Consider the following 25155-nt stretch of genomic DNA (forward strand, 5'->3'; position numbering starts at 1 on the left):
TCAAGTCTTTTAGCTCTAGCTGTGCATTTCCCAGACTTGAAGAGGACGGGTTGTCGACATTAAAAACTGGATTCCACTCGGACCATTTTAATTCTCACTTTTTTATTTCTGGTTGGGGTCAGGTGAAAAACCTGTAACAAAAAAGGTCAACCCAGTGTAAATTAAACAAATAGACAGTCATTTTACAGAAAATCCATAGGCAGAAAAGCGTGCAGGTTAGTATTTAGGCAATGTATTTACCACTTGTTTCTATGTAAATAACCTCCTATGAATTCTTAAGGTTTACATTGTAGATATTGACCCATATTAAAATATATTTTAAAAAAAGACTTTCGTATTGCACTGCATTGAACATGGCCAAAAGGGAAAACATTCAACTTTTCCTCAGAAAGGGCAAGGAAACCTGAGTTTAAACTCGGCCATGCAGGTCACCTTGACATTTTCCCCTTTCTCTTGCAGGTTTTTAGTGAATTAAACGGTTATTGCCTCAGAATCCATTTCAGCTCATCTAACAAACCCTCGCCGCCTCAGTGCACCTGTTTTAGCGCAAGGCAGTCTCATAAATCAGTCAACATAAAACTCGCCAAAACGAAGGACTAATCACCAAATTGAAACATGAAATGACCCGGTATCGTTAAAAGCCACCCCGGTGTGGTTTTTATAATCCTACAGAGACGGTGAACCGCACATAAAAAAGCGAGGGCGAGTGCTTTAACGCGGGGAGCACTCCGGCTAATTAACACGTTGAACCCGATGCCCTTACGAAGATGTCTTCTGCTACAGCTCAGGCAGCACCGGAATCAGGGAGCCAATCAGAGCGCGTCTTACAGCTGCCCGAAAGTACAGTAGCCAATCAGAGCGCCGCATCTTACTTTTGACATCCCGGAAGTTATGCTTGGATGGCTAGCTGTTACCGAAAAGGCTAAATAATCGCTGAGAGGAGCAGAAATAGTCAGTCCTTCGAGGCGTTTGAGGGGATGCAGAAGGAAAGGGAGCGGGCAGGCCTCTGAAACCCACAGGTAAGGGCTTTGTTTTGGTGTTTCGGGGGTGTTTTGGGGGTTGCCAGCGTCATGCGCGGCTGGATGAAAGGGAATTAGGCAGAGCCGTTACTGTGGCAACATTACATCTCTCCTCCTCTCCTGCAGCTGACAGCGGCCACGATGATGCTTTCTGCGAAATAAAACGGCATACACATTTAAATGTTGCCTTTTCTGTATTTTTGTGGTATGTATAAAGTACAAGAATAAAGTGTAAATAGTGACAGCTCATAACATTGTCACAATCGGCTTTTTTTGTTTTGTCATAGCTGTCAGCTTGTCGTAGCATATCCACATGACACTGCACTAGGCAAGAATTCCGATGCGTGTTTTAGTAAAGATAGTAATAATGGTGTATTAAGATATTTCTATTTCTCCACTAAAAATTGATCAAATTGTGTGTGAACTAGGAGTAAACCATCTCTGAACCAGAAAATACATACCTATAGCAGTGATAAAATCCTCTAATTAAAAGAATACTAAAATTAAGTACCACCTGAACAAGCCCAAGTGGCCTCGGTCATGTTTTGGTCAAATTTGTTTTTTGTTTCATCCTATGTTTCAAATACTGCTGCATTTTTAACCTTAGCTCTGTTCTCAACCCCAACAAACCACAGCTTTTTTAGTTTGTTTGACCTCAAACCTTTAAAACAATTGTCTGTATATGTATCTGCTCTTATTCCATTCAATATCATCTCTATTGAAATAGATTCAACATTTATGAATGCTCCAATTATTAATCTGTATAGAAAAATGACACCTCTTCATCACATTCGCTTAATTTGATCTCGACCACTGTTATAATTGTATGTAGCAGTATATAATATGTTTTTGTTTGTGTGAGCAGGACCCATGACCCTGACTCGAGGATCGTTCACTTACTCCAATGGAGAGGAGTACCATGGAGAATGGAAGGAAGGTGAGGCACTTTTCATAATGCATTTCCATCAGGAGACTTATGCAGACACAGACAAATGAGTGAGGTGTGATGAATAGAACTCAGGAACCTTCAGTAAAGACTCTTTATGGGAAATACCATGTTGGAAACAGGCAGCAACACTTGAATTACATTTGTTCATCATGAAGCTTCATGCTAGTTGAATACAGAACCTTTTTCACAAATAGTAGATGCAAATGCATGCTCTGATGAAGACGTTTGTGGTCAAAACACGTCAGCATTCTGTGATGTCCCTGCTTAATTAAAGGATCGGAAAGCCTCGGATTGCCTCCTTTCTCTGCCTGCGAAAAAGGGATTGACCCAAAGACGCACTCACCATCTATATCTTTAGAGATGCACATGATTTGATCAAGGAAGCAAATTGTTGTTGATTTTTGTCCATGTTGAGATGTTTGTTTACTGTATCATTGCTGATGTCCTTGATAATCGTTAAGAGGTTTTGTCCATCCATCCATTTTGTTCCGCTTCATCTGGGGCCGGGTCCCGGAGGCAGCAGTTTGAACAGAGATGCCCAGACTTCCCCTTTCCATGCACACTTCCTCCAGCTGGAGGATCCAGAGGTGACACTAGGCCAGCTCAGAGACACATAGGGCCCCATCTTGTGTTTCAAAACGCAGACTATAGTGTAACATTTTGCGCTGTGTAGGAGCGTACTTTGTGATCTTGCAGCTCCTAGACTTAGCGCATTTAAGTGGGAAGTATTGGGGTGGAGAAAAGTCATCCGAAATAGATGTCCGAGTCACCTCAGCTTGCTCCTCTCAATGTGAAGGAGCAGCGGCTCTACTCCGAGCTCCCCTCGGGTGACTGAGCTCCTCATTCTATCTTGCAGAGTGTGCCCAGCCACCTGGCGAAGGTGGCTGACTGCTTGTAAACGTGATGTTCTCATAGGGCTGGGCAATTAATCGAATTTTAATCTAATCGTGATTTTAATAAAGGTCGATCACGATAATCACGTGGTGCGTTTTAATCGAGGAGAATTGGCTAGTCCTGTCACATTCTGGGGAAAAAATATGGACGGTGCAATGCTGCAGGCAGACCATCAAAGATGTCAAAGACGATGCTGAAGCCCAGAGACCCAGGACACTCAGATGAACGCAGCATCATGAAAATCACATAAATGTATTTGGTCGGGTGAAAACCACCCGCCAGTGTTCTAGGGTTAAATCTAAACAAACATCGCAATTTGTTTTCACCGTGTGTCAAAACAAAAGGGTAAAATTAAACTAAATTCGGAAAAATGTAAACTGAAATTGAACTTTCCCACATGATTAAGTTACCTTGCATTTTTGCTTTTGGCTGTGTCTGCAAAGGATTTATAAATCTCAGTCAGTTGGAGGACCTCAGTGATATTGTGCTTGATATGGCAATAAACATGATGATGAGATATTGTGCAGCCCAATTCTTTGCTTCTTATCCAGTGAAGCGACACAATAATTTCAGCTTTTAACTTTGTCTCTGATGCCCTGAAATAAAGTGAAGGCAATAAACATAATACTTCCTGGTTGAATTATTTCCCAACCACTTTATTTTATTCAACACCAGCCAATGCACTAACAGTTGTGTTTCATTCATCTCCTGGTTTTGGCGTGCGACCTTTATAAACTTTAGGGATGAAACTTGTTTGTCTGAAGAATGTGTAAATAAACATCTTCTGTCTCCTACACAACTTAACTGATTATTCATGTAGACGAATAGCATTTGTGAGAAGTAGAAGGTGGCGTTGTTCAGCATATTTTAACACTTGAGATAATAATGAATAATTAAAAAAAAAATGGTAAATGTGTGATTGGATTGTGCTGTTGTTCCGATAACGTCACCCTGAGAAACAACAAAGAGATGAAAAGAACTGTCAGGCAAAAACCGTGCCGTCATGTACCGACCCAGAACTTAAGGAATGCACTGTCTTTGCACCTAAGGGTAAATCACTAACTGGTTTTTAGTCAAGTCTCAAGGCGTTTATAGTGTTGTGTGTTGTTGAGTTGTTCGTCGGCTGTGGTATTTCAGATGTTTCTCAGTGTTTAGTGTGCTCAACGACATCAAAGGTTTACACGGTTCAATCCCAGAATTACTACCATTGTGTCCTTGGGAAAGACACATCAGTTACCTTGTCTTTAATTGAAATTGTTGTGTGCATTGTTGTGTGCTTTTTGTTTCAAATTTCTTCCCTGGTACCTTTCATTGTCTTTCGATACCATTACTGTATTGGTAAAGTTATGATCAATACCTGGACTGTACTTTTTCACTACTTATGTTACATTATTCATTATCTAGATTGGAACAATAGAGAGAGCAGATCCCACTTGGCATCGAAACTTGGTATTTAAAGGGCCTTGATGGAAGTTGACGTTTTTGTACTCGCTACTGCCACCTCAGGTCTTGTGCTTAACTGCAATTTCTATATTAAGCTCATTCATGGCGGCACTTCGGACCCGAATTAACAACTTTTTGAGTGAAAGTGCAGGCTTTTAGAGGCTGTTGTGGTGAATAGATATAGGTTCATTCTACACATTAGGACATTGCTCGAGCAATTAGAGGGTAAAAAAATACATGTTTTAAAAAAAATTAAACTCCATCTAGTCCCTTTAAAGAAAAAAAATTCCATAACCAGTTTTTGGTACATTTTTCAGTGCCAGTTAACATTTTCCGTACCATTCTTATTTCTTTTATCTTGGTTCCCACGGGTCTTAAAATGTCTTAAAAAGTCTTTAATTTGATAAAAATGTGGATTAAAGGAATAGGCCACTGCTTTTCCATATGTTCTTACTTGAGCTTAGACGATTGTAAGGCGTAATAACACCTTAGGAGCACTTGAACTTTACTGCGCGGACATCGAAGTGCTCCGAAGGTATTATTACGCCTTACAATATATGTATTTAAATAGGGAAATGTGGAAGAGCTTGGTAGCTTCTAACTTCTCCCCAGTTTGGGTCCATAGGAATATGCTGGGAGAGGCTAAATGCTAACAACACCGTTGGTCTTTTTGCACGACTGAGCATACACACAAAGACCAGACAGTTCCACACCAACTCATCTAAGCTCAGGTAAGAACATATCTCAGTATGTAAAAACGGTGGCCTGTTCCTTAAAGTCTTTAATTTGAAGCGTGTTTTTAAGACCAGCTCCTCTAACAAGTTATTTACAATAATTAATAACACAAGAGTTTTTTGTTTGGTCTCTAATGAGGCGGGGGTCAGATGGTGACCTCAGAGAGTGTCCCATGAGACACCAAACACCAAACTGGTGTTAAAGACAATTGTCGTAGTCGGCTAATTCAAGAGAGTCTGATGCACTGGATTCTTTCTGCTGTTTTAATTCCAAGTGAACACTGATGAAGAGGGAACTCGTAGTCCATTCATTTGGAATAATACATTATTGTAATTCATATAGAATCTAATACCCACATAATCTGTGTTAAATTGAAAATAAGGCAATATGTAAACAAAAATGCCTCCATCCCTCTCTAATACTTATTTCCTTAACCATTTGTTGATTGGTTAAGGAAATTAACCAAACTGTATAAATTATGTAGATTACAGATTTTTGAATTTCAAATATAATTTGACTGAAATCATCTTTAGGCGCTCATGGTCTTAAATTTTGTAATTCCAGATCTTAAAAAGTCTTAAATTTAACATTGCAAAGTGTGTGGGAATCTGTATACTTAGACTAAAGTTTGTTCTCTTCATAACCAAAGTTTATGTTATTCATAACCTTTTGTTAATCCCGTTATGAAATGCAAATGATTATAAATACGATGCAAACGTATAAGCTAACATCTTCTTTCTAGTCTTTTTCTCATAATAATACTATTTTCTCCAGTCGTTGGGGTTATTTGCATATGGCTACCTCGGTCTTTGACAAAGTTCAAGTTTTCTACAAACGCCGCTGGCAGCAAAAGTGATTCATATGTAAAACTTCTATTCAACAAACTTTTCATTCTTCATGAAGCACGTTCCTATTTTCACCTCTTTTCAAACCTGTGGAGACGCCGTTAGCACTTGATTTACAGACTGCGATTTGAAACGAGTGTCAGGTGATTTAACGAAGGCGCACGCTAAAGACCTAAAGCAGCGATCTGAACGATACCGTGCGATGATGGAGTGGGAGTTACAATCTGCTTAAAACCAACCCATTCTTCTAAAACAGATTGTGTCTAATGAACAAAAATGCAGAAGAATGCGGCGGAGTCATGAGGCGGCAGCACGGACCATATGCTGCCGCTCACACGAGAAATCACGCTCAGCTGGACTTTGACTGCAACAATCTGGAGACCTGTGGGCAGAAGAGCCACAGCTTAAGTTTGGCTAAAAAAAAAAAAACATGCCATTGTATTAGGAGCTAGAAAAACTGGTTTAGCTATGAGCGGAAGGAGGGAGTCGGGCCTGTTTATGTTGTTGGTGATCAGTGTTGATTCTCTGTTACAGTACAGTACAGTCCATTTCGGTGAGGCCAGACAGTATCTTGCTTTTTACTCAGCAGATTTTTCGCATATATGGATCGATCAATGTAGCAGTATGGTAAATATTCACAAAATATTGCCAAATATTTAAATAAAACATTCAGAAAACAAGCACTAAGAAAAACAGCTCTCATTGTCATCAGATCTAAAGCAGGTCTTCAACAGGTCAAAACTTAGGCTGAATAAGATCGAAACTAGGACTAAGCATGTAAAAACAGAATAAAACAGGAGTAAAATTGTCCAGAACTGCCGACTAGGACTGAAACAACCAATCAGATTAATTGTCTTACTGAAATTATCAAATTGGTAATTGGTAAAATAATTAGAAGTCGACCCGCATGGGTTTTTCTAAGGCCAATGTCGATTTTTAGGGATTTTTTATTGGCCGATGTCGAGCACAGACTATATTTTTGATCTATTTTTATGGCTGATTTTTCCAAATGTCTGAGCTATAATCCTGTGTATGAAGAAAGACTGCTCTTTCCAATGCAAAAAAAAACAGGAAATCTCACTTTCAGTTCCGGAGATATCGGCTTTTATCCGTATTAGATCGGCCGGTAGATGAAAAATGTATTAAAAATTGCCATTTAGAGCAGGGGTTCTCAACTGGTGTAGCTTTGGGACCTTCAAACTATCCCTGCGAGCCATGACCCAAAGAACATATTCATTTCAACTTAAAAAATAACTTGTTTGGTATCAATTTAATAAAAGATACTGTATGTCTTTACAGAGTTTTGTTGATTCCACGGTTCACTGACTGACTTTATACTGATGTTTTGATAGTTTTAGTTTTTCATTGTCCAATAGCTTTAATTTGAGTTAAATCAAAAGATGCCAGAGGAAAAGCTGCATTTTGATATTGAATATTCTAAAACAGCCGGAAAACTGTTTTGTACAAGCTGATATTCCAGTCTGCATTTGGCTTTTCATAATGTCGGCCCCGGAGCCAGTTGTCTATGGTATTGTTTCCCGCACAGGGCAGTAATTACAGGTGAGATATTTAGTGTTTTTGATAAAGCCGGTTAGTGTGACGAGGTTCTCCACATGTTCCCGCACCTTTCAGATCATTAACAACAGAGAAAAACATCTTTAAAGGGTCCCTCTGGTACCCCCATAGCTTGAGAACCACTGCTCCACTCCACAATCTGCCATAGTACTCTCTAACGATGAAACTTAAACCTCTCGACATCATCAGTAAAATAAAGTATTAGATGGAGGTGTCAGAGTGGTTTGGCTGTGATCCACGGAGAGCTCTGTCTATTTTTACTCCCGCTGGTGAAGTTGGATCTGAGAATGAGTGATATCTGTGCCGCGGCTCTGTGTGAGAAACAGTAGTTTTAATTAAATCCCCTGAAACGACAACTGTAACATAAACACACTTAATGTCACAGTTATTCTGGACCTGCTGGGATTATCGCGCTCTCATCTTTCATCATCATCTTAAAGCAATAGGGTTGCCTTCAGGAACTTTCCACCACTTTTTATTTGGGGGTCATTTAGTTACACGCAAGTCAAATTAAAGCCTCATTTAGAAACATTGACACTGATGTGGAGGATCGTACATTTGCCCACTGACTCTGATGGTCTTTCAGGGCTCATTGGCTGCCAAGTTTTTGTTGCAGCAAACAAGGAAAACAAAATCGATTCTGGTTGTAATTTGGACAAAGATTAACCTTAGTTGTTAACATAGAATTCATTAGCTATTCAAACTGCTCTTGTTATTACACTTAAGAGGATATTTTTCCCATTTTAAACATACAGATAAGACCCTTGAAGTCTTCTCAATGGAGGTTCATTGCCGCTACCATATCACAGAAACGCCGTTGCTATACGAATACTTATGTTAGCAACCAGCTACTCTCTATGTCCGTGTCATATCATTTCTGTGGATTCTCGGTCATAAACATGTCATAAGATGAAGTGTAGTGGCCATTGGATGTGTATCCGACCCCACAAAAAAACAAAATTGAATATGATTTTGCATGTAGCTCGGGGGCCACTTTTGCATGCTAATTCGTATCTGAAGTAAAATCTTTAAAGGGCCGTACATGGATTAATGATTTGTAACCAGGCTTTGACCTCGATGGGTTGACAACGGCTGAAAACATATGGATCGTTCATAATTTGCGATGCTAATGTAACAGAAACAAAACACAATAAGCAGGCAAACGGACTCTGGAAAGTCTCCCGGACTAGCCGTCATGCTAACTGTTGCAATGTCGGGATCAAACAACGCCTGTCCTTTTTATTTCTATGCCTTATTTCTATGCTTTTTTAATTAAATTGCTGAGATGTCTTACCTAATGTCAATTGTGAATTAGTCTTCAGTGTTGACCACAAATGTCTTGGGCACTGGTCAAGCTAATTTCAATATTTCTTGTTAATAATGTTATTTTTTTGATAAATATAGTATACTTTTGTATTTGTTCCAAAAAAAAAAAAAATCTGCAGCCTAATTGTAGACTATAATGGTAAAACGTCTAGTCTAAAATATATCGTCTAACAGCTTTACGGTTTAGGCCAAAAAAGGGAAAACGTTTCGTCTAAAACACCTGCCAATGCAAATAAAACATCTGCCGTGAGATATTAGATGAAAGTTGAGACTAGGCAGTTTCTTTGGGGAGTTTTGATATTCTGTGGTTGAGTTAAATAAACACCATGAGGAGCTTGTTTTGTTCCACCTTCTGTTCAAAATCCGCCCTTCACTCATTTGCCTCCGGCTCCTCGTCCTCAGGGAGCACACGCCATATTTTATCTGTAAACATTATTTGAAGTTTCAGCTCTTCAGCCCAGACGCCTCTCTGTGATTAAGAACTTTGCCGTGAAAAGTAATGAGACTTGGTGTTAGTTAAATATTAGCATTTAACAAGGTCAGACTTTTGTGTTTGATGAATCACTTTTTTTAAATTCATAAACATAACTAAGGTCTTGGTCTATGTGAAAGCTACAGCTACGTATGGACGTTCAAAGTACCGCAACAAGGAATAGGGCTAGTTCTGAAAGGCTCGTCGTATGTCTGTGGGTATTGGGCAGTTTTTCAGATACGTTTGGGTTTGATACCTGGGAAAGGGCAATGGATGTAGCATTTACACCACAACTAAAAGATCATACTGACAACTGCTGCCTTTCTCTGCTGTTTATGGGTCTGTACATTCTGGACAGTGATCAAAAACACAGTGTATGTTTTATTGTTAGAATAAATATTTAATTGATATTGTAATTATGAATAGCTGAATCATTTTTGAAAAACTTTTCTGCAATTTTCTGTTTTTGCAATTATTTGTGTTGTAAGAACTGGAAAATTCAAGTTTTAGAGAAGTCTGACATTTACCAACAAAAGTCGCATACATTTCAGAAGAGTAAGAGCCTTGCAAATATGCAAATTGTGATTCCAGTTTGATTGCGTTTAATCTTTTAGCCCTTGGCAAACGATAGGGCTGGGACGATCCACTTTTGCCACAATCCGACAGGTATCACGACACTCAGGGGCTGATCCAATACATAAAACGATAGGGCTGATCCGATATGTATCACAGTACTCGGGCTGATCCTATACGTATCATGTTACTCAGGGGCTGATCCGATATGTGTCACGATTCTCGGTGCGGATCCGATACGTATCACGATACTTAGGGGCTGATCCAATATGTATCACAGTACTCGGGCTGATCCGATACGTATCATGATACTCAGGGGCTGATCCGATATGTATCACGATACTCGGGCTGATCTGATACGTATCACGATACTCAGGGGCTATTCCGATATGTATCACGATACTCGTGCTGATCCGATACGTATCACGATACTCGGGCTGATCCGATGTGTGTTGCGATACAGTAAGTAATTATAAAGTAAGTATATAATGTGTCAGTCCAGTAGTGTCAACAAACTAAGTGCTTGATAACTGTTTCTTTTTTAATCAAAAGGTAAACTAAGCTTCTCCTTTCATAAAATGCTTTGAGGAATAGCATCTCCACATTGTGCTTGCATTAACTAGGACCATTAGTTTGATTAGGTCATCCATTTAACTTCAGCTCATCCGTTTGACCTGACAATATTTCATAAAAGTATCGATACTTTGATGAAGAATTGATACTTGGTATTGTGGCAAAGAGTATTGCGTTATATTGCAGAACGATCATTTGTCCCAGCCTTATTAAACATACTGAACTAGTTTTTATATCCTTTATGATCAGTCTTTGATATAAACGACTTTATAATGGACTGTATTCTGGGCGAACCAAACCAACACCTGTTCAAATAATACTTACTGCACGATGTATAAAGACATGCTGCACGTAACAATCCCAAATCCTCAGTCTGAAAGTAACTCAACCGGTGTTTAAGCAGTTTTTGAGCCCGGACATGATCATTTGTAAATGCTGGTGCTTGTTATGTGTCAAGTTAAGCCCAAAGTCTGGCGTCGCTGCCCGGTCACTGTTTGCACACAAACACAGTGGCGCTGCATGTGGCACTGGAGCCCGACTGAAGCATCAATAATTCAGCGCGTTCAGGACCGGGGCGCGCGGATCCTCTTACAGGAAGTCTCCACAAACACTCCGGACGTTTACTACTGCGGTCACTTAACATGGAGCGAGCATTACCGCCATCGATTGCCATGAAAGCCCCGACAAATTCAGCTAAACCGTAATTAGCCGAGGACGGTGACCTGACGCGGGATTGGGGCGGATTAGAGACGGGCTGAGGAGGGCAATCCCAATCCAACTGTCCCCTCCTCACTGTAACTACTGTACGCAAATATACTGTTTCGTGGGGGGTGGGGAACAGCTTGAACGCAGGAAGGGGTTGAAATTGAAACTTAGAGGGCAATATGCATTTCAGATGAAAATATCAATAATTTAAAAATGATTCACAATAGCTAATGGGTACTACAGACAATACATGTTTTTGTATTGGCGTATTTGAGATGAGATTTAACTTTATTAAGCCTGCAAAAAAAATAATTGTGTCAGAGGTGTAGAGGCAATGTTGTATAGGATAACACATTTTATGAAAAGATACTGTGCTAAACACAATGGTGACCAAATTTAATTCTTGTCCACCCAATCAAACATTTGCATTTGATCTTGTCCATCAGTTTTTCCCAAATTCTTCGATGACTGGATGAATGGAGCCACTGAGCCCGGACGACCTTTAGGATTAGGACCTCACTGTGCGTGCACAGACATGGCGAGATCATGCATGACCTTAAAGAGGTTGTGATGTTATAAGTTATGGCGACTGCATGCAGTTAGCAATAGCTGCTATTGAAGGCTCTATATATGTTTTCTCTTTTTTTTGCTTTGGGGTACGGAAGCAGAAATCCTTAAATTGCTGAAAAACCTAATCTGACCCTGCTGTAATCCCACGCCGAAGGAAGGAAGGAAGGAAGGAAGGAAGGAAGGAAGGAAGGAAGGAAGGAAGGAAGGAAGGAAGGAAGGAAGGAAGGAAGGAAGGAAGGAAGGAAGGAAGGAAGGAAGGAAGGAAGGAAGGAAGGAAGGAAGGAAGGAAGGAAGGAAGGAAGGAAGGAAGGAAGGAAGGAAGGAAGGAAGGAAGGAAGGAAGGAAGGAAGGAAGGAAGGAAGGAAGGAAGGAAGGAAGGAAGGAAGGAAGGAAGGAAGGAAGGAAGGAAGGGTAGCGCAGCGCAGCGCAGCGGTTAGTGCTTGTGCTTCACAGCTAAGGTCCAGGGTAGGGCTGAACAATATGGACAGAATTTTACATCTCAATATTTATGCCAGATATCTCGATACGATGCGAAAACCGTTGAAAACCAAGCTTTTTTCTGAAAATTATGAATATCAGTCTTGCTGTCTTGAATGTTCATATCTCGATATCGATATGATAACAATATATCTTTCAGCCCTAGTCCAGGGTTCGGTTCCCACCTGGATGAGCCTTTCTGTGAGGAATTTGCATGTTCTCCTCATTTCTGTGTAGGAAACCTCTGGGTACCCTGGTTTCCCCTACAACTAAAAACATATACTGTACAATAGGTGGATTCTATTCTGACCATCAGCCTGGCACCACATCTGGAGATGGGTCCCTTGGTGCACTTCTGTCGCCACCCACTGCTCCTCAGTGGCATCGAAGGATGCGTCAAATGCAGAGGACGAATTTCCCTACGGCAGGAATGTCTAAAGTGCGACTTGGGGGCCAAATGTGGCCCTCTGACCAATTTTTGATGGCCCTCAGGCTACTTGTTTTATTGGCACACATCACCAGAGATGGTACTTTTTACTGCAATTTTAATATTTCCACACAATTAAAACCTCAAAAAGTAACATTTTTTGTGAGACAGAGCTGGTATTATGGTTCCAAGCATCAATGAAATTGAATGTTTGAACGCTGATCATACGGCTAAATCATCTAAAAGAACAATTACAGAGCAATTACAGTTAGTCTATTCTTACTTTCACATGCAATATTGTCAAGAACTCTGGGTCAAAACCAATCTCTGAAACATGAAGCCAGTTTGAGTTTTCTCTGTGGATGATGAGGAAGCTTTGTCTAGAGCCATTGCTCCCCACAAAGCATGCAGAGCCAGCTGAGGTGGTTTGTGCATCTGTTTGGAAAGCCTCCTGGACGTCTCCCTTCTATGACACGAGACCCATTGGAAGGAGGCCCTGGGAACATTTGGCAGCTCGAAGTGGCTATGGTTGCCCCCAGGCCCCCGAGGAGCTGAAAGAAGCGTACGGGGAGAGGGAAACCCTGCCATGAAACTGGATGATTTGGAGTGTTCTTTTATGGATTTTCTGCGCCGGGGGAAGGGTGAATCAACACTCAACATTGAACACATTTTCTCACTTGTTTTACTTGTAGATTTTTATTTTTAAACAGGGAATTCCCAGTAAGATTCATTTGCGTCCTGGGCTCAGAGCGGATCTTATTGTACATGTTTTAGTGATAATGGAAACCGTAGCACTCATGAAATGCATGCAAGCACGAGGAGAAAATGCAGACTTCACACAGAAGGGCCCCACCAAACCAGGGACTTTCGAGAGGGTTAACCACTCCATGACTACATTAAAGTTCCCTTAAAGATTCCCTCCTCCACAGCCATCCTGGTGTTTACGACTGCCACTCCGCCTCTCTCTGACACTCACTCAATTGTTGAATCTATTAAAATTCCTTCTCGAGGCCTTTCCCAATCCCTCCTCCTTTACACTGCATCCAGATTGTCATTTTTTTTGGAGGGTTGGATTTGAGCCCAAACTGGCTGGCTTCTCCATCCGTGTCGAGTTAATGCCATGGCGCTCGTTTATGGAAACCGGGAAACTGGGAATAGCTGGAATCGCTGCGGGGGGAGCTGCAGCGAGAGAGAGACTTTGAAATGGATGCGGCAGATTTCGTTTAGGGACAAATCTGTGGTCCAAATCTGGCATGAAAACCCTGGTGAGATTAGGAGGAGCGCGGTAAGCCCACACTGACAGATGGGCTGCCTAATTTACTTTACTATTAGCTCAGAGCAGAGGACAGGACAGCGATCGCTACACGAAATACAACGCTTTTCTTTCGGGCCTCTGTTGCCCCCTATAGTCACAGCTTCAAATTTAGCTTAAAGGGGAAAACCATTTGAGCGCCATTCTTTATGTGCTTTAGACCAGCTTTTGAAGTTACTGCTTTCTTGCAACTTAAAGCCAAAACTGTGGACCATTCTGTCACGTCATAAGCTTTACTAAACTGTTATGAAACGCTGATAAATACAAATATACTAACAATACCAAAGATGCTCCAATTCACCTTATTCGGCCACGCCCCCCTTTTTGGCATTTACGCTCAGTCTAAGCACTTCCTATGAAAAAGCTCAAAGGAAATGCGTTTGCTTGACCTGATTATAGAGCAGGAAGACGGCATAAAAAGGTGACCTCAGATTATTTTGAAAATATATTTTTGCGCCCTTACTGTTGGGACTCTGCATTGATGACAAAAATGAATATCTCAGTATTTTGGGGGGATTTTCTCAATGACAATGATGCAACTATATCTTTACAAACCATCAGAAATATGAAACAATGTGCTGCAAACGTCTTGATTAAGAATGTTTTGTTGCTCAGAAAGATAATTGCAGAAAAAAACACTTTTTGCCTGTGTTTTATTCCTATAGAGAGTTAGCCATGTCCCACTGAAATACATTAATATGAAACAATGAGTGGCAGAAAACAAGCATCTTTTAAAATATGTTGAAACCTTTACTCAGGATGTTAATACTTTGCCAGAGGAGACTTCTGTGTTTATAACTGTGTTTAGCCTTGACGTTAATTCAATGCCAACAAATAGTAAAATAGCACCACAATCTGAAAATGTTTTTGTGAGACATGCTCGGCTTTATTTTTAATTCACGTTTTAATGTGGACAGGAAGTAGTCTTTACCCGACACTGTCCAACAGGAAGTTAGCCTAAAACATTTTGCTGGACACAATGCTATTTTTGCAGTGGGTTATAGGGGTCCAGATGTAAAAACCTCATATTTTGCAACCTGTTGTCAAAGCTCAGAAGCAACATCTCCATGGAGACGAGCCGGCGATGTCAGGCCCCCGGCAATGTCACAAAGACACCTTCTCTGAGGTATTTTTCATACAATCAAAACACCCATGAAGAAATCAATGCTTGCATTTCGTCCTATTTACTGGCTGAAGGGAAACGATGCGAAAGGAATTCACGACATTTGCTGTAGTGGAGGCAATTTGAGCTTTGAAATGATCCGTCCAATGAACACAGAGGAATGAAACAAAATGCAACTAAAGGCATTTTTGATGAGGAACTACTTTACAACATTAAAACCTGAAAAGAATAAATGAAAGAAAAATAGGAGCCAGGCAAGATCAAAGTATTGTTTATTTAGAGATTTGACCAATCACTAAATGGACATTGTTGTGAGTTGCTTTTTGAAATACTTTAAAAAAAAAAATCCTATTTGTTTAAATATCTTGGCTTTGTCTCAGTTTCCAAATTGCCACAAAAACATTTCGCCGAGTACAGTTCAGCTTCTCTCGCCTTTCCAGTTCAGTGTTGCCCTCTCCGCGATGGATCTCTTTGACTCGAGCTCAGTGTAAATCCTCTCAATCTCAGCAGAGCCCTGTGGGTGTTGCGGCGCTGCACACGTCTCCTGACATCACCTTTGTCCTGCTGCTTTCTGCAGGAACAACAGGGCAGTGGTTCTCAAACAGCGGCGCTGCTGTGCACTGTATGCCTGTTTGAGGAAGTCTCCAGTCAGCTGCAAAAAAACGATCGCAATGGAAGTGAAATTGCAATTTTAATGTTCGCAAATCTCAAAGGCAGCAGGTATGTAGGGAATAAAATAGGAGATTCTGTTCACTGTGCACAGTTTCAAACACCCAGCACTTACATTTGAGAGAAGACGGCTTAATACAAAAATCATCGGGCCCTCTATCTCCATGCGAATCTGCCATGTTCGTCATTTGGAAGGAGAAAAATTCCTTGTTTTCGTTATTTGACAAAATCCGAGATCCTCAAGTAATTCTAGTCCTGTGCCAATATGGCTTTATTTGAAAACCATTTAAAGTGATAATCTGGAAGTCTGAATCTTTTACAAATTTTATATAATGTGCAAATTGAAACCACCTGATTCCACATTTTGATGTAAAGTAACTAGTAAACATAACATTGTGAAGAAATACAAATTATTAACGTTTGAAAATTTCATTTTGTTTTCGAATGTCAGTTTAGTGTTTAAAATTCTTCATGATTTGGCCCCACAGCCCCTGAGAATGTTTGTGAAATCTTGTGACGAGGCAGGACGTAGAACAACGCGAGCCTCGGCCAGAGGAGACTGTTCTGTGAACTTTAGATCCTCCACGTTTGGACAGAATTGTTTCTCTGTAAAAGCTGCAGGGATGTGGAACTCGCTGCCATTGACTGTTCGAGAGAGTAGCACTTCACAACAGTTCAAACTTAATCTGAAGAAGTGGTTGAAAGACGGTCAGATTTGTGAGCATTAACACGGGGGTAGTAGTAAATATGAGAAGGTACAAGTTTTTAAGAAACTGTATATAATTGTAATTGCTATTGTAAATACTGTAAATATTGTATCTGAATGTTTGAGGTGATCCTTTTGCCGGTGCCTTATATGTATTTTATATTGTGAACGAACTCTAAAGTCAGATGCTCATTGGTCACTGTTTAAACCTGCTGTCACTTTGCCTCTGCCCAGGGACGACAGATGAAAATTAGCTTGTAGCTATCTCTGGTCTGTGCAACACATTTGTTGTGCAATGTCCCTGTCAAATAAATAAATAAATAAATAATAATATATGTATATTCATTTTTATAAAGTCCCTCCTTCCCGGATCACAGCAACTAATCAGAGGCTGGTATCCTCCCGCGCTGACCAATGAGGCGAGGTTTTCCTGTAAACCAGCCTGTCAGGTCCAATCAGGAGGGAGGGGGAGGAGCTTGAGCATTTACTTCTGAAAATTCTGTTCCTGCCCTCCTCATTTTGCAAAGTAAGTAGCGCTTTCTGGTTAAAGAGGGATGAATTTGACTGTTTACTTTCAAATCTCACCCTTATCTCTCCGCTCTTTGCAAACTTACAGACTATGACTTTAAATGGGGATTTCATTTGATTGTGATTAGATTTAGTCCTGGTTTGGTTGGAGTTCTGTCCTGCTGTTCTCCGCTTCAGCACAGCTCCTTCAGTAGAACGTCTCTCCTCCTCCTGCCGCCGCTGGGAAGACTCTTGAACTGGAAATGAACAGGAGCTCTGCAACTTTTACACACAGCCGACTTAATCTCAAAATTTTTAAATGACACGATCATTTCGCTGTAATGAGTTCCCAATTCACCTCTTGTCAAAATCACCTCCTGAATTTGCCGGCGTTTTAATCAGGTATTTTGCACCTGCTCGCTATGCGCTGCCGTGGATTTGGTAATTATTTGATCTCACGTTCGGTACCTCTGGCTGTTCTACGACACCTCCGCTCACTTATTAAAAACTCGGATTGTAAAGTAACGAAGGAACATGTTGGATATCGGCTAATGAGATTTTTATTGAAAAATGACAATATACTGTAGACGCGTTGATTAACAAAGACGAAGTTTATCCATACAACACACTCGACAGCGCACTTCACTGTCACCCACTCTTTTTCACTTTATAAAAATGTTCCTAAAAATCATTATCATACATTTTTTATAACAGAAAATGCTTTGACTTTAGAATTTCTTACATTTCCCTTTTTCGCTCTGGGAAACAAAGAGTTTTAAAATAACACAAAACCCAACCCCTTTCTAAGAGACTAAATGCAAAACCAACATTTTCAACTGGATATAAAAGCAAGTAAAGTCTCATCTAATAATAATCATGCAGCTGTTTTTGAACCAAATAACTCAATCTTGTCACGTTTAATTCGTAATATTCACGTGTGTTTTTGACATTCTTGCCTTATATAAAACCTCAATGCAAACCTTTAAAGCTTTAAAGATGGCTGTATTCGAGATGTTTTTTTTTGGGACTTCGCCGGTTTACCTATACTTCTTTAACACCAGGCTTTGAATTGTCTCTCGTGTGTTCCCACTTGCATCTTTAAAAAAACAAACAATGGAAACATAATATTTAAACATGTGCCAAATCGAATTATCCTCCTGCAAGATCTTGGATTGTATTCAGCGCGTCGCCTTAAATTGAGTGTATATTTGGACCATATTTTTGTTCAGACCTCTTTGACGAGACGTTGACATATTTTGAAACAACACTTGTTTCAAAGTGCCCAGATATTTCGGCCTCCTGGGGATTTAATGCTGGTCGCTGAATCTTTTTTAATGCATCCCATATTATTCAGAAAAGAGTAGAAGGATTATCTGACTTTAGTGTCGTATTAGTGGCAGTGAATGTGTTGAACTCAATAATTATGGTTTCTATAGCAAAACATCATCCTTTTCCTCTTCCTCACCACATATTTTCCTTAAACAAATAAATAATGGAGTATAAGTATCAAAGAAAGGTCATTCAGGTACTGGTATCGTAAACCATGTGTTGTTTAAGTACCGGTTTCGGGATGAAATTGAAAGTTTCAAAGCACAGCTCATTTGTTCTGTTTCTCCCGGTATAAATTTGTTAAACTTTTTTTGCTGAACTACACTTCTTTGTCCTAGGCCTGCGTCACGGTCTGGGCCAGCTGACGTTCACCGATGGCACCTGTTTCACCGGGCAGTTTGAGAACGGCCTCTTCAACGGCTGCGGCATTTTGCTGTTCCCCGACGGATCCAGGTTTGGACAAACTCTGACTTGAACATTTTTTTAGACACAATGTAAAGTGAGTATCCACCATCATGTGTGAGCTCTACGGGATTAGTTACAACCTTTAGTATCGATGTTTAATGTTTTATAAATGGAAATATTGTCTGTATGTAATGATATATGGAAATGACGGAGACAAACTGGTCAGTATTTCATCTGGAGCGCCCTCTTCAGGCAGCAGTGGGAATGAAACGGTGAAAACGATTTGTCATTTCTGTTCAAGGAAATTAATGGCACCGTGATGTACGGCAAAAAAAATTATCATTAATTCGATCTCACAGAGAGTAGAGTGGGTCATATTGTGCACGCTGTCGTTGTGTCTTTGGGCAAGACACTTCACCCACCTTGCCTCCAGTGTCTGCGTACACTGGTGTATGAATGCAAGTGTGAATGGGTGACTGGTTCCTTGATGTGAAGTGCTTTGAGTCCAGGTAGAAAGGCGCTTTATAAATGTGACCATTTATGTGTGCTCTTTTTTAGGGAGGCACGATAATGGACATTTTAACTGATATTACTGATCATTTGCAGACAATCGATAACCAATAATGACACCCGATAATTATGTATTTATTTGCACTTTATTTTGTGACAAGAAATCAATGTAACAGCTCCCAGTTCTGCCCATAGATACAGACGGCAAATCGTCATAGAAGGGGGCGTGGCCTCGCCGAGGGGGAAAACAGAATCTTTTGGGAAACACAATTTTTCACTCTTTTTAGCCATTTTCTGGTGGAATATAAACTTCTCTATCACACACAAATAAAGTCAAGTGTAAATCGGGTCCATATGGATATTTTTTCACAGCAGATTGTTCAGTAGAAGTGATAAAACGGCAGTCGTAGCTAGCGCTGGCTAGCGTTAGCATGAGCTTTCTCCGTTTTTTATGTATTTTGGGCTATTGAACCACTTTGCCATGTCTTTGTATCTTTATTTAGTAGAAAACTATATCAATAATTCAGCATTTGTTCAAGTAGTTGAGAAAGTTTAGACTCCACTTTGTTTTCCCCCTTAACTTTTTTCAAACATGAACATATATGGGCAATTCCAGAGACGGCGTCTGTATCTATAAGGTATAAACTCTACCAAAAAATATACAAATGTATAAATATAGATCAAATAATTAGATTTTACTTTGGGTTTTTACTGTTCCAGGTTTTTACTGCTTTTCTAGGTTTTCCAAGAGCCTCTCAATTCTAGGTTGAGGGATTATTGCTCTTTCTTCCTTACAAAAGTCTTCCAGAGCTAAGAGATTTCTGGGCTGTCTTGCACACACTGCCCTTTGGCCATCCACGGATATTCAATTATGTTTAAGTCTTATGCCATCATGTTTAATCTTCATGCATTTTACTTTGGGTTTTTACTGTTCCATCTTTTAAGTAGGTTTGTCTCATCCTCTGCTCATCTGTGTCACATTACCTCATATATTACTTCTAAGTATTTTTCTTGTCGTTGGCATCACACTGATGAATTCTTAGATACAAAACTTGTGGAATATAGACAGAATATTTCACTGAGACTTAAAGGCGTGTCTAATGGGAGAATAACCAATCAGAGGTGTTTTCTCCCCTGCCGTTTTGTGCGGTGCTGCTGTAATCTGTAATCTGTAATCTGTAATCGCTGACATGAGAGAACAGAGAAGTGATGCCAAATCCACGTCTGTAACAGTTTCAGATTTGCATCGTGCATGATGTCGATACGATGGCACCAAAGCAAGACACTCTCTCCTGCATTGGGCTGGTTTGTGTTGCAGAATGTGAGATTGGGCTGATAATTATCGGGCCTAATTATCAGCGGAAAAATTACTTATTGGCGTATCTGTGATGGCATCAAAAATTATCGTGCATCCCTAATCTTATTTCATAATAAAAATAAATACACATAGCGCATTAAATATGTAATACAGTTATACAGTAGATAAAAACAGCAAATAAAATCATCATTTAGAGAGAGTTTATTGAATGGACTAAGTGAGTACTATGTCTTTTGTTTTGTTTTTTGCATTCAGTTGCAGCGCTCCTTTGTTCTTTTTACCTTTGATACCAACTTTTTAAACATTCCTTGATTTTTTTTACTCCAAGCGTTTCTTCTGCGATAAACAACCTCCCCACAGCGATGGAGTCGTGTTTTGTTTCTTAAGTTAACAAGGTGCCGACAAGCGCGCTGACAGGTGCCGCCTTCAGAGACCAAACTTGTAACATGAACATTTAGTATTTTGACAATTAAAACAAGACGTAAATAGCTTCTTTCATCACGCGCTGTTCTCCAGCTCGTTTGAAAAGCCGGTCTGCGTCTTTGATATACGTTTTAGCGCTGCCATGTTTCCCACTTTGATTTGGAAAAGAGTTTTGAAGGTAATCACAGAAGCCTTGAAGTCGTTTATTTTTATTTAAGATTTTACGCTCAAGGGACATGGTTGTTGTTTTTTATTCAATTCATTTGAAGTTTTTTAATTTAAAAAAAATTCAAACATATTTACAAAAGGAGAAATAAAAAACAACCTTCTTCTTCCTCCTTCCTTCTTCTTCCATCCTTCTTCTTCCTTTTTCTTCTTCGTCCTCCTTCCTTCTTCTTCTTCCTCCTTTCTTCTTCTTCTTCCTTCATTTTCTTCTTCTTCTTCTTCCTCCTCCTTTCTTCTTCTGCTTCTTCTTCCTTCATCTTCTTCTTCCTCCTTCCTTCTTCTTCTACCTTCCTTCTTCTTCCTTCTTCTTTCTTCGTCCTCCTTCCTTCTTCTTCTTCCTCTCTTCTTCTTCTTCTTCCTTCATCTTCTTCTTCCTCCTCCTTCCTCTTCTTTCACCTTCCTTCTTCTTCTTCCTCTTTCTTCTTCCTCCTTCCTTCTTCTTTCTCCTTCCTTCTCTCGTCTTCCTCCTTTCTTCTTCTTCCTCCTTCTTCTTTTCCTCCTTCCTCCTCCTCCTCCTCCTCAAATGAAAAACATCTACCTCCCCTTTTACAAATAAAGTAAAAAAAATACTCCATAAGTGCCATTCCTTGCGTTGGTCGATGGCACGTGTGTTGAAACTAAAAGCATTCCTCTCCCGTTGACAATGGACACTTTCTCTGACCTTTGTCTCTTGTCTTGTTGCAGATACGAAGGTGAATTCGTCCAGGGCAAGTTTCAAGGTGTTGGCGTCTTCACGCGGTTCGATGGCATGAAGTTTGAAGGGGACTTTAAAGCAGGATCGGTGGACGGATATGGTAAGATTCTGCCCAAAAAGAGCCAGATTGAGATTACAGTACCAAAAAACATAAGCACTGATATCTGTCTGGGAGCATCTGCTGCTGATCGGATCAAAAACACAGCAAATCCATTCAATGTTTAGTTTTGTTATGTGTGTTTGTGTTATGTCTAGCAGCATACCTCATGTTTTTTTGTTCTACTTGGCCCAAACCACTTTTGGTTTTGTTTCCGAACGGTGAAGGCAGGAGTTGTTCAAGATCGATTCTCATGCATTTGTGAACTCATAAGTACCACGAGAGTTCCGCGTGTAGCCAAAAGGTAGAGTGTCCTGTTGTCTCTGTATTTTTCACATTGAATTGTTCTCCGAGTGCCCATCCCCCGCCTCTCTCTTTCTTTCTTTCTCTCTCTCTCTCGTCCAACGCCGCATCTGAAATTTGTGTGTCTTTTATGATGCGCTTGTAGCCAGGAAACAGACCTTTTACAGTGAACTTCCAATCACAACCACTCCAGAAGACACAACCTTCCACTCATCAGGGTCTGCGACTTTTGGCGACCAGCGCGGTGAATTGGAGCGGAGGATGTGAATGTCATGCTAATTCCTCAAGTATATGCAAACTGAAGACTGTATTAATGTAGGATTTGATGCAACGGTTTTAGGCAGGTTTAACAAAAGGAAGACTGGGAGAATAGGTCCTGCAATAGTGACCAGCCCTAAATACATGAGCTGCACCTTATTAGCAAAAATAAAGGAATAAAGCCCCTCTCTACGCCATCATTATAACTTGAATGAAAACGGTTTCTCTCTGCTGTTAGGTATTTAGCGTCCCGTGGAGCTACTTCTTTGTTCCGTCTCTAAATGCTGTAATTACATTAAACTTAGTCGAGTGTTAATTGTGATATTTTTTTTTTTGGGTCCCGCTCTCCCCCGCGGTGTTCCCCTCCGGCGCTGACGCCAATCAACACATTCCTATACAGTATATGTCTGGTAAAATCTCGTCTGTCGGATCGGAGCTGAATAATGCGTCGCTGTGACAACCAGTCTGTAAAAATAGAGGTTTCTTCACTTTTTTTTCGTGTGACAGGAGGATGGAGAGAGAAGAAGAGGGATAAAGGTGGTAAACACTAATCAGTGTGTTGCAGGGTATAACATAAAAGATTTCTTCTCGTCCTCAAAGTTAAGTTGAACAAAGTTTGAATGCTGTGAATGTTGTGATAATACAGACGTAAGGCAAGCGTTTATGAGATTTTCGAGTCTCATAAACACTTAAAGACAAACATTAGCTCATTTTCAGCATCAAAATGTTGAACAATGAAGCGAAAGGAAGTTACACATGAAACATTCCCATAACATAAGAAGGAGAAAGGCCACAGCAAATGTTTTGTCACAGGTTAATATATTGTTGCTCACTATATGGCAAGTATCGCAGCTGTAAACGCTTTTCTAGGTTTTCCAAGAGCCTCTCAATTCTAGTTTGAGGGATTATTGCTCTTTCTTCCTTACAAAAGTCTTCCAGAGCTAAGAGATTTCTGGGCTGTCTTGCACACACTGCCCTTTGGCCATCCACGGATATTCAATTATGTTTAAGTCTTATGCCATCATGTTTAATCTTCATGCCTTTTGCACTGGAAAAATGAGATAAATTACTTGAAACTGCTTGAATAAAGGTTCTTTATGTTGAATTTGAGTCGGTTTGGACTATGGTGAGATAAAAAATACTGATGCCAATGGAACAAGCAGAAACAATCCAACGCTTGGTGAATTCTGCTCCACAATGATAGGAAGAGCCGACATCGAAGGATCAAAAAGCGACGTTGTTATGAACACCTGGCCGCCATAGCTTAAAACAACACCTGTAAAAAGATGCGTTTAGATCACTTTTGTAGGCCTTAGCTTTCAAATGAGTTGACACACTGGCCTAGGCTGTGAGCTCTGGTTGAGAAGATGTTTGGAAAGTCGGTCGAGGCAGGGGGTAAGAGGTTAATTCAAGTAGATTTATGTCATTTCTTCCTGAAGATTATTATTCTTTTTCCAGTGTGGAGATCATTTCCTCTTGTTTCATTGTTCACATAAATGGATTTTTGATCCGGGGTGCCTAAACGGTCACCTAATTATATATCAGATACAAAACTTGCAATAGATACAGACAGTATGGCGTCATAGAAGGGGGCGTGGCTTTGTCTAGGGGGAAAATAGAATTTTCTCTTTTTAGCCTTTTTTTGGTGGAAAATGAACTTGTATATCACACATAAAGAAAGTCAAGTTTAAATCGGGCCCATATGGATATTTTCTCACAGCAGATTGTTCAGTAGAAGTGAAAAAACGGCAGTCGTAGATATCGCTAGCTAGCCCTTAGCATTAGCTCCTTTATTTATGTATTTATGGGTTGTTGAACCACTTTGCTCCTCTCCATATCTTTATTTAGTAGAAAACTATATTCATACTTCAGCCTTCATCCCCACTGCTGTCAGACTGTACAATAAGACTGTGAAGTAACGCCGACTGTAACAAGTGAATTTCTCCTTTGTGAGATAAATAAAGGTTTATCTTATTTTATCTTATCGTATTTGTTAAAGTAGTTTTTGAATAATTAGAGAAAGTTTAGATTTTTCTCCAAATTGGTTTCCCCCTTAACTGTTTTCAAACATGATCATATGGGCGATTCTAGAGATGCCGTCTGTATCTATATGGCACCTGCTAAAAGTAATACCAATAGAGGAAATATCAGTCTTGACGAGGGATTTTTGGGAAACTCTAAGGTGCATTTGTTCTTCAGTCCTTTATCACACTCTGGTGGTCACTTCTACCAAAAATGTGCCACAGAATCTCCCCCTGAACGCCCCGTGTCTCGTTTGCCGCAGGAGCCTTGACGTTCTCTGACTCCGGCCCGGGAGGCGTCCACGAGGGCCTGTTCGAGTCCGGCCAGCTGAGCCGCCGCGAGGCCTGTCCCGCCGCGGTGCAGAGAGCTCAGGCCGCTGCCGCCAAAGCCCGCGTCCTGGCCATGTGACCAGACCGCAACTCCCACCATGCACCTGGGCCATCTCCACTGTAAAAGAAACTTTGGATTTACAATGATGAGATGAATTCAGAATCTTGGTTTGAATCGTTTTGGCTGGTTTCTTTTTTTTTCTACCAATTTGACTTATTTCAATCCGTTAACTAGTAAAACGATATATTTTCTCACAAATACGCCAAACTAGTCAAAACTACTAAACTGATGACAAGTATTCTGAACACATGTCATTCCAACTCCATTTTATCACTTAAGTT

At 40.3% G+C, this 25155-nt stretch overlaps 1 protein-coding gene across 2 annotated transcripts; it reads left to right on the plus strand.

Annotated features, from left to right (window-relative positions):
- The first annotated feature begins 881 nt into the window (after positions 1–881).
- LOC306960905 (MORN repeat-containing protein 4-like) lies at positions 882–24972 on the plus strand. 2 transcript variants are annotated; one of them, XM_079553511.1, is made up of 6 exons: positions 889–1019; positions 1146–1224; positions 1885–1956; positions 18568–18682; positions 21795–21904; positions 24747–24972. In XM_079553511.1, the coding sequence occupies exons 2-6, from the start codon at positions 1200–1202 to the stop codon at positions 24890–24892; spliced, it is 468 nt and encodes a 155-aa protein (XP_079409637.1). In that variant the 5' UTR covers positions 889–1019; positions 1146–1199; the 3' UTR covers positions 24893–24972. The 2 variants fall into 2 exon arrangements, with proteins under 2 accessions (XP_079409638.1, XP_079409637.1); XM_079553512.1 differs by lacking the exon at positions 1146–1224 and having other exon boundaries at positions 882–1019.
- The last annotated feature ends 183 nt before the right edge of the window (positions 24973–25155 follow it).

The sequence above is a fragment of the Gobius niger genome (assembly GCF_951799975.1).
Source record: "Gobius niger genome assembly, chromosome: 3".
In the NCBI taxonomy this organism is placed as follows: Eukaryota; Metazoa; Chordata; class Actinopteri; order Gobiiformes; family Gobiidae; genus Gobius; species Gobius niger.

What these genes read in the sequence shown, in the direction of transcription:
- LOC306960905 (XM_079553511.1), top strand. Translation starts at nt 1,200, where the DNA reads ATGTTGCCTTTTCTGTATTTTTGTG. An exon ending in CTGTTCCCCGACGGATCCAG is followed by an intron (nt 18,683 to 21,794) that starts GTTTGGACAAAC and finishes GTCTTGTTGCAG; the next exon opens with ATACGAAGGTGAATTCGTCC. An exon ending in AGGATCGGTGGACGGATATG is followed by an intron (nt 21,905 to 24,746) that starts GTAAGATTCTGC and finishes CGTTTGCCGCAG; the next exon opens with GAGCCTTGACGTTCTCTGAC.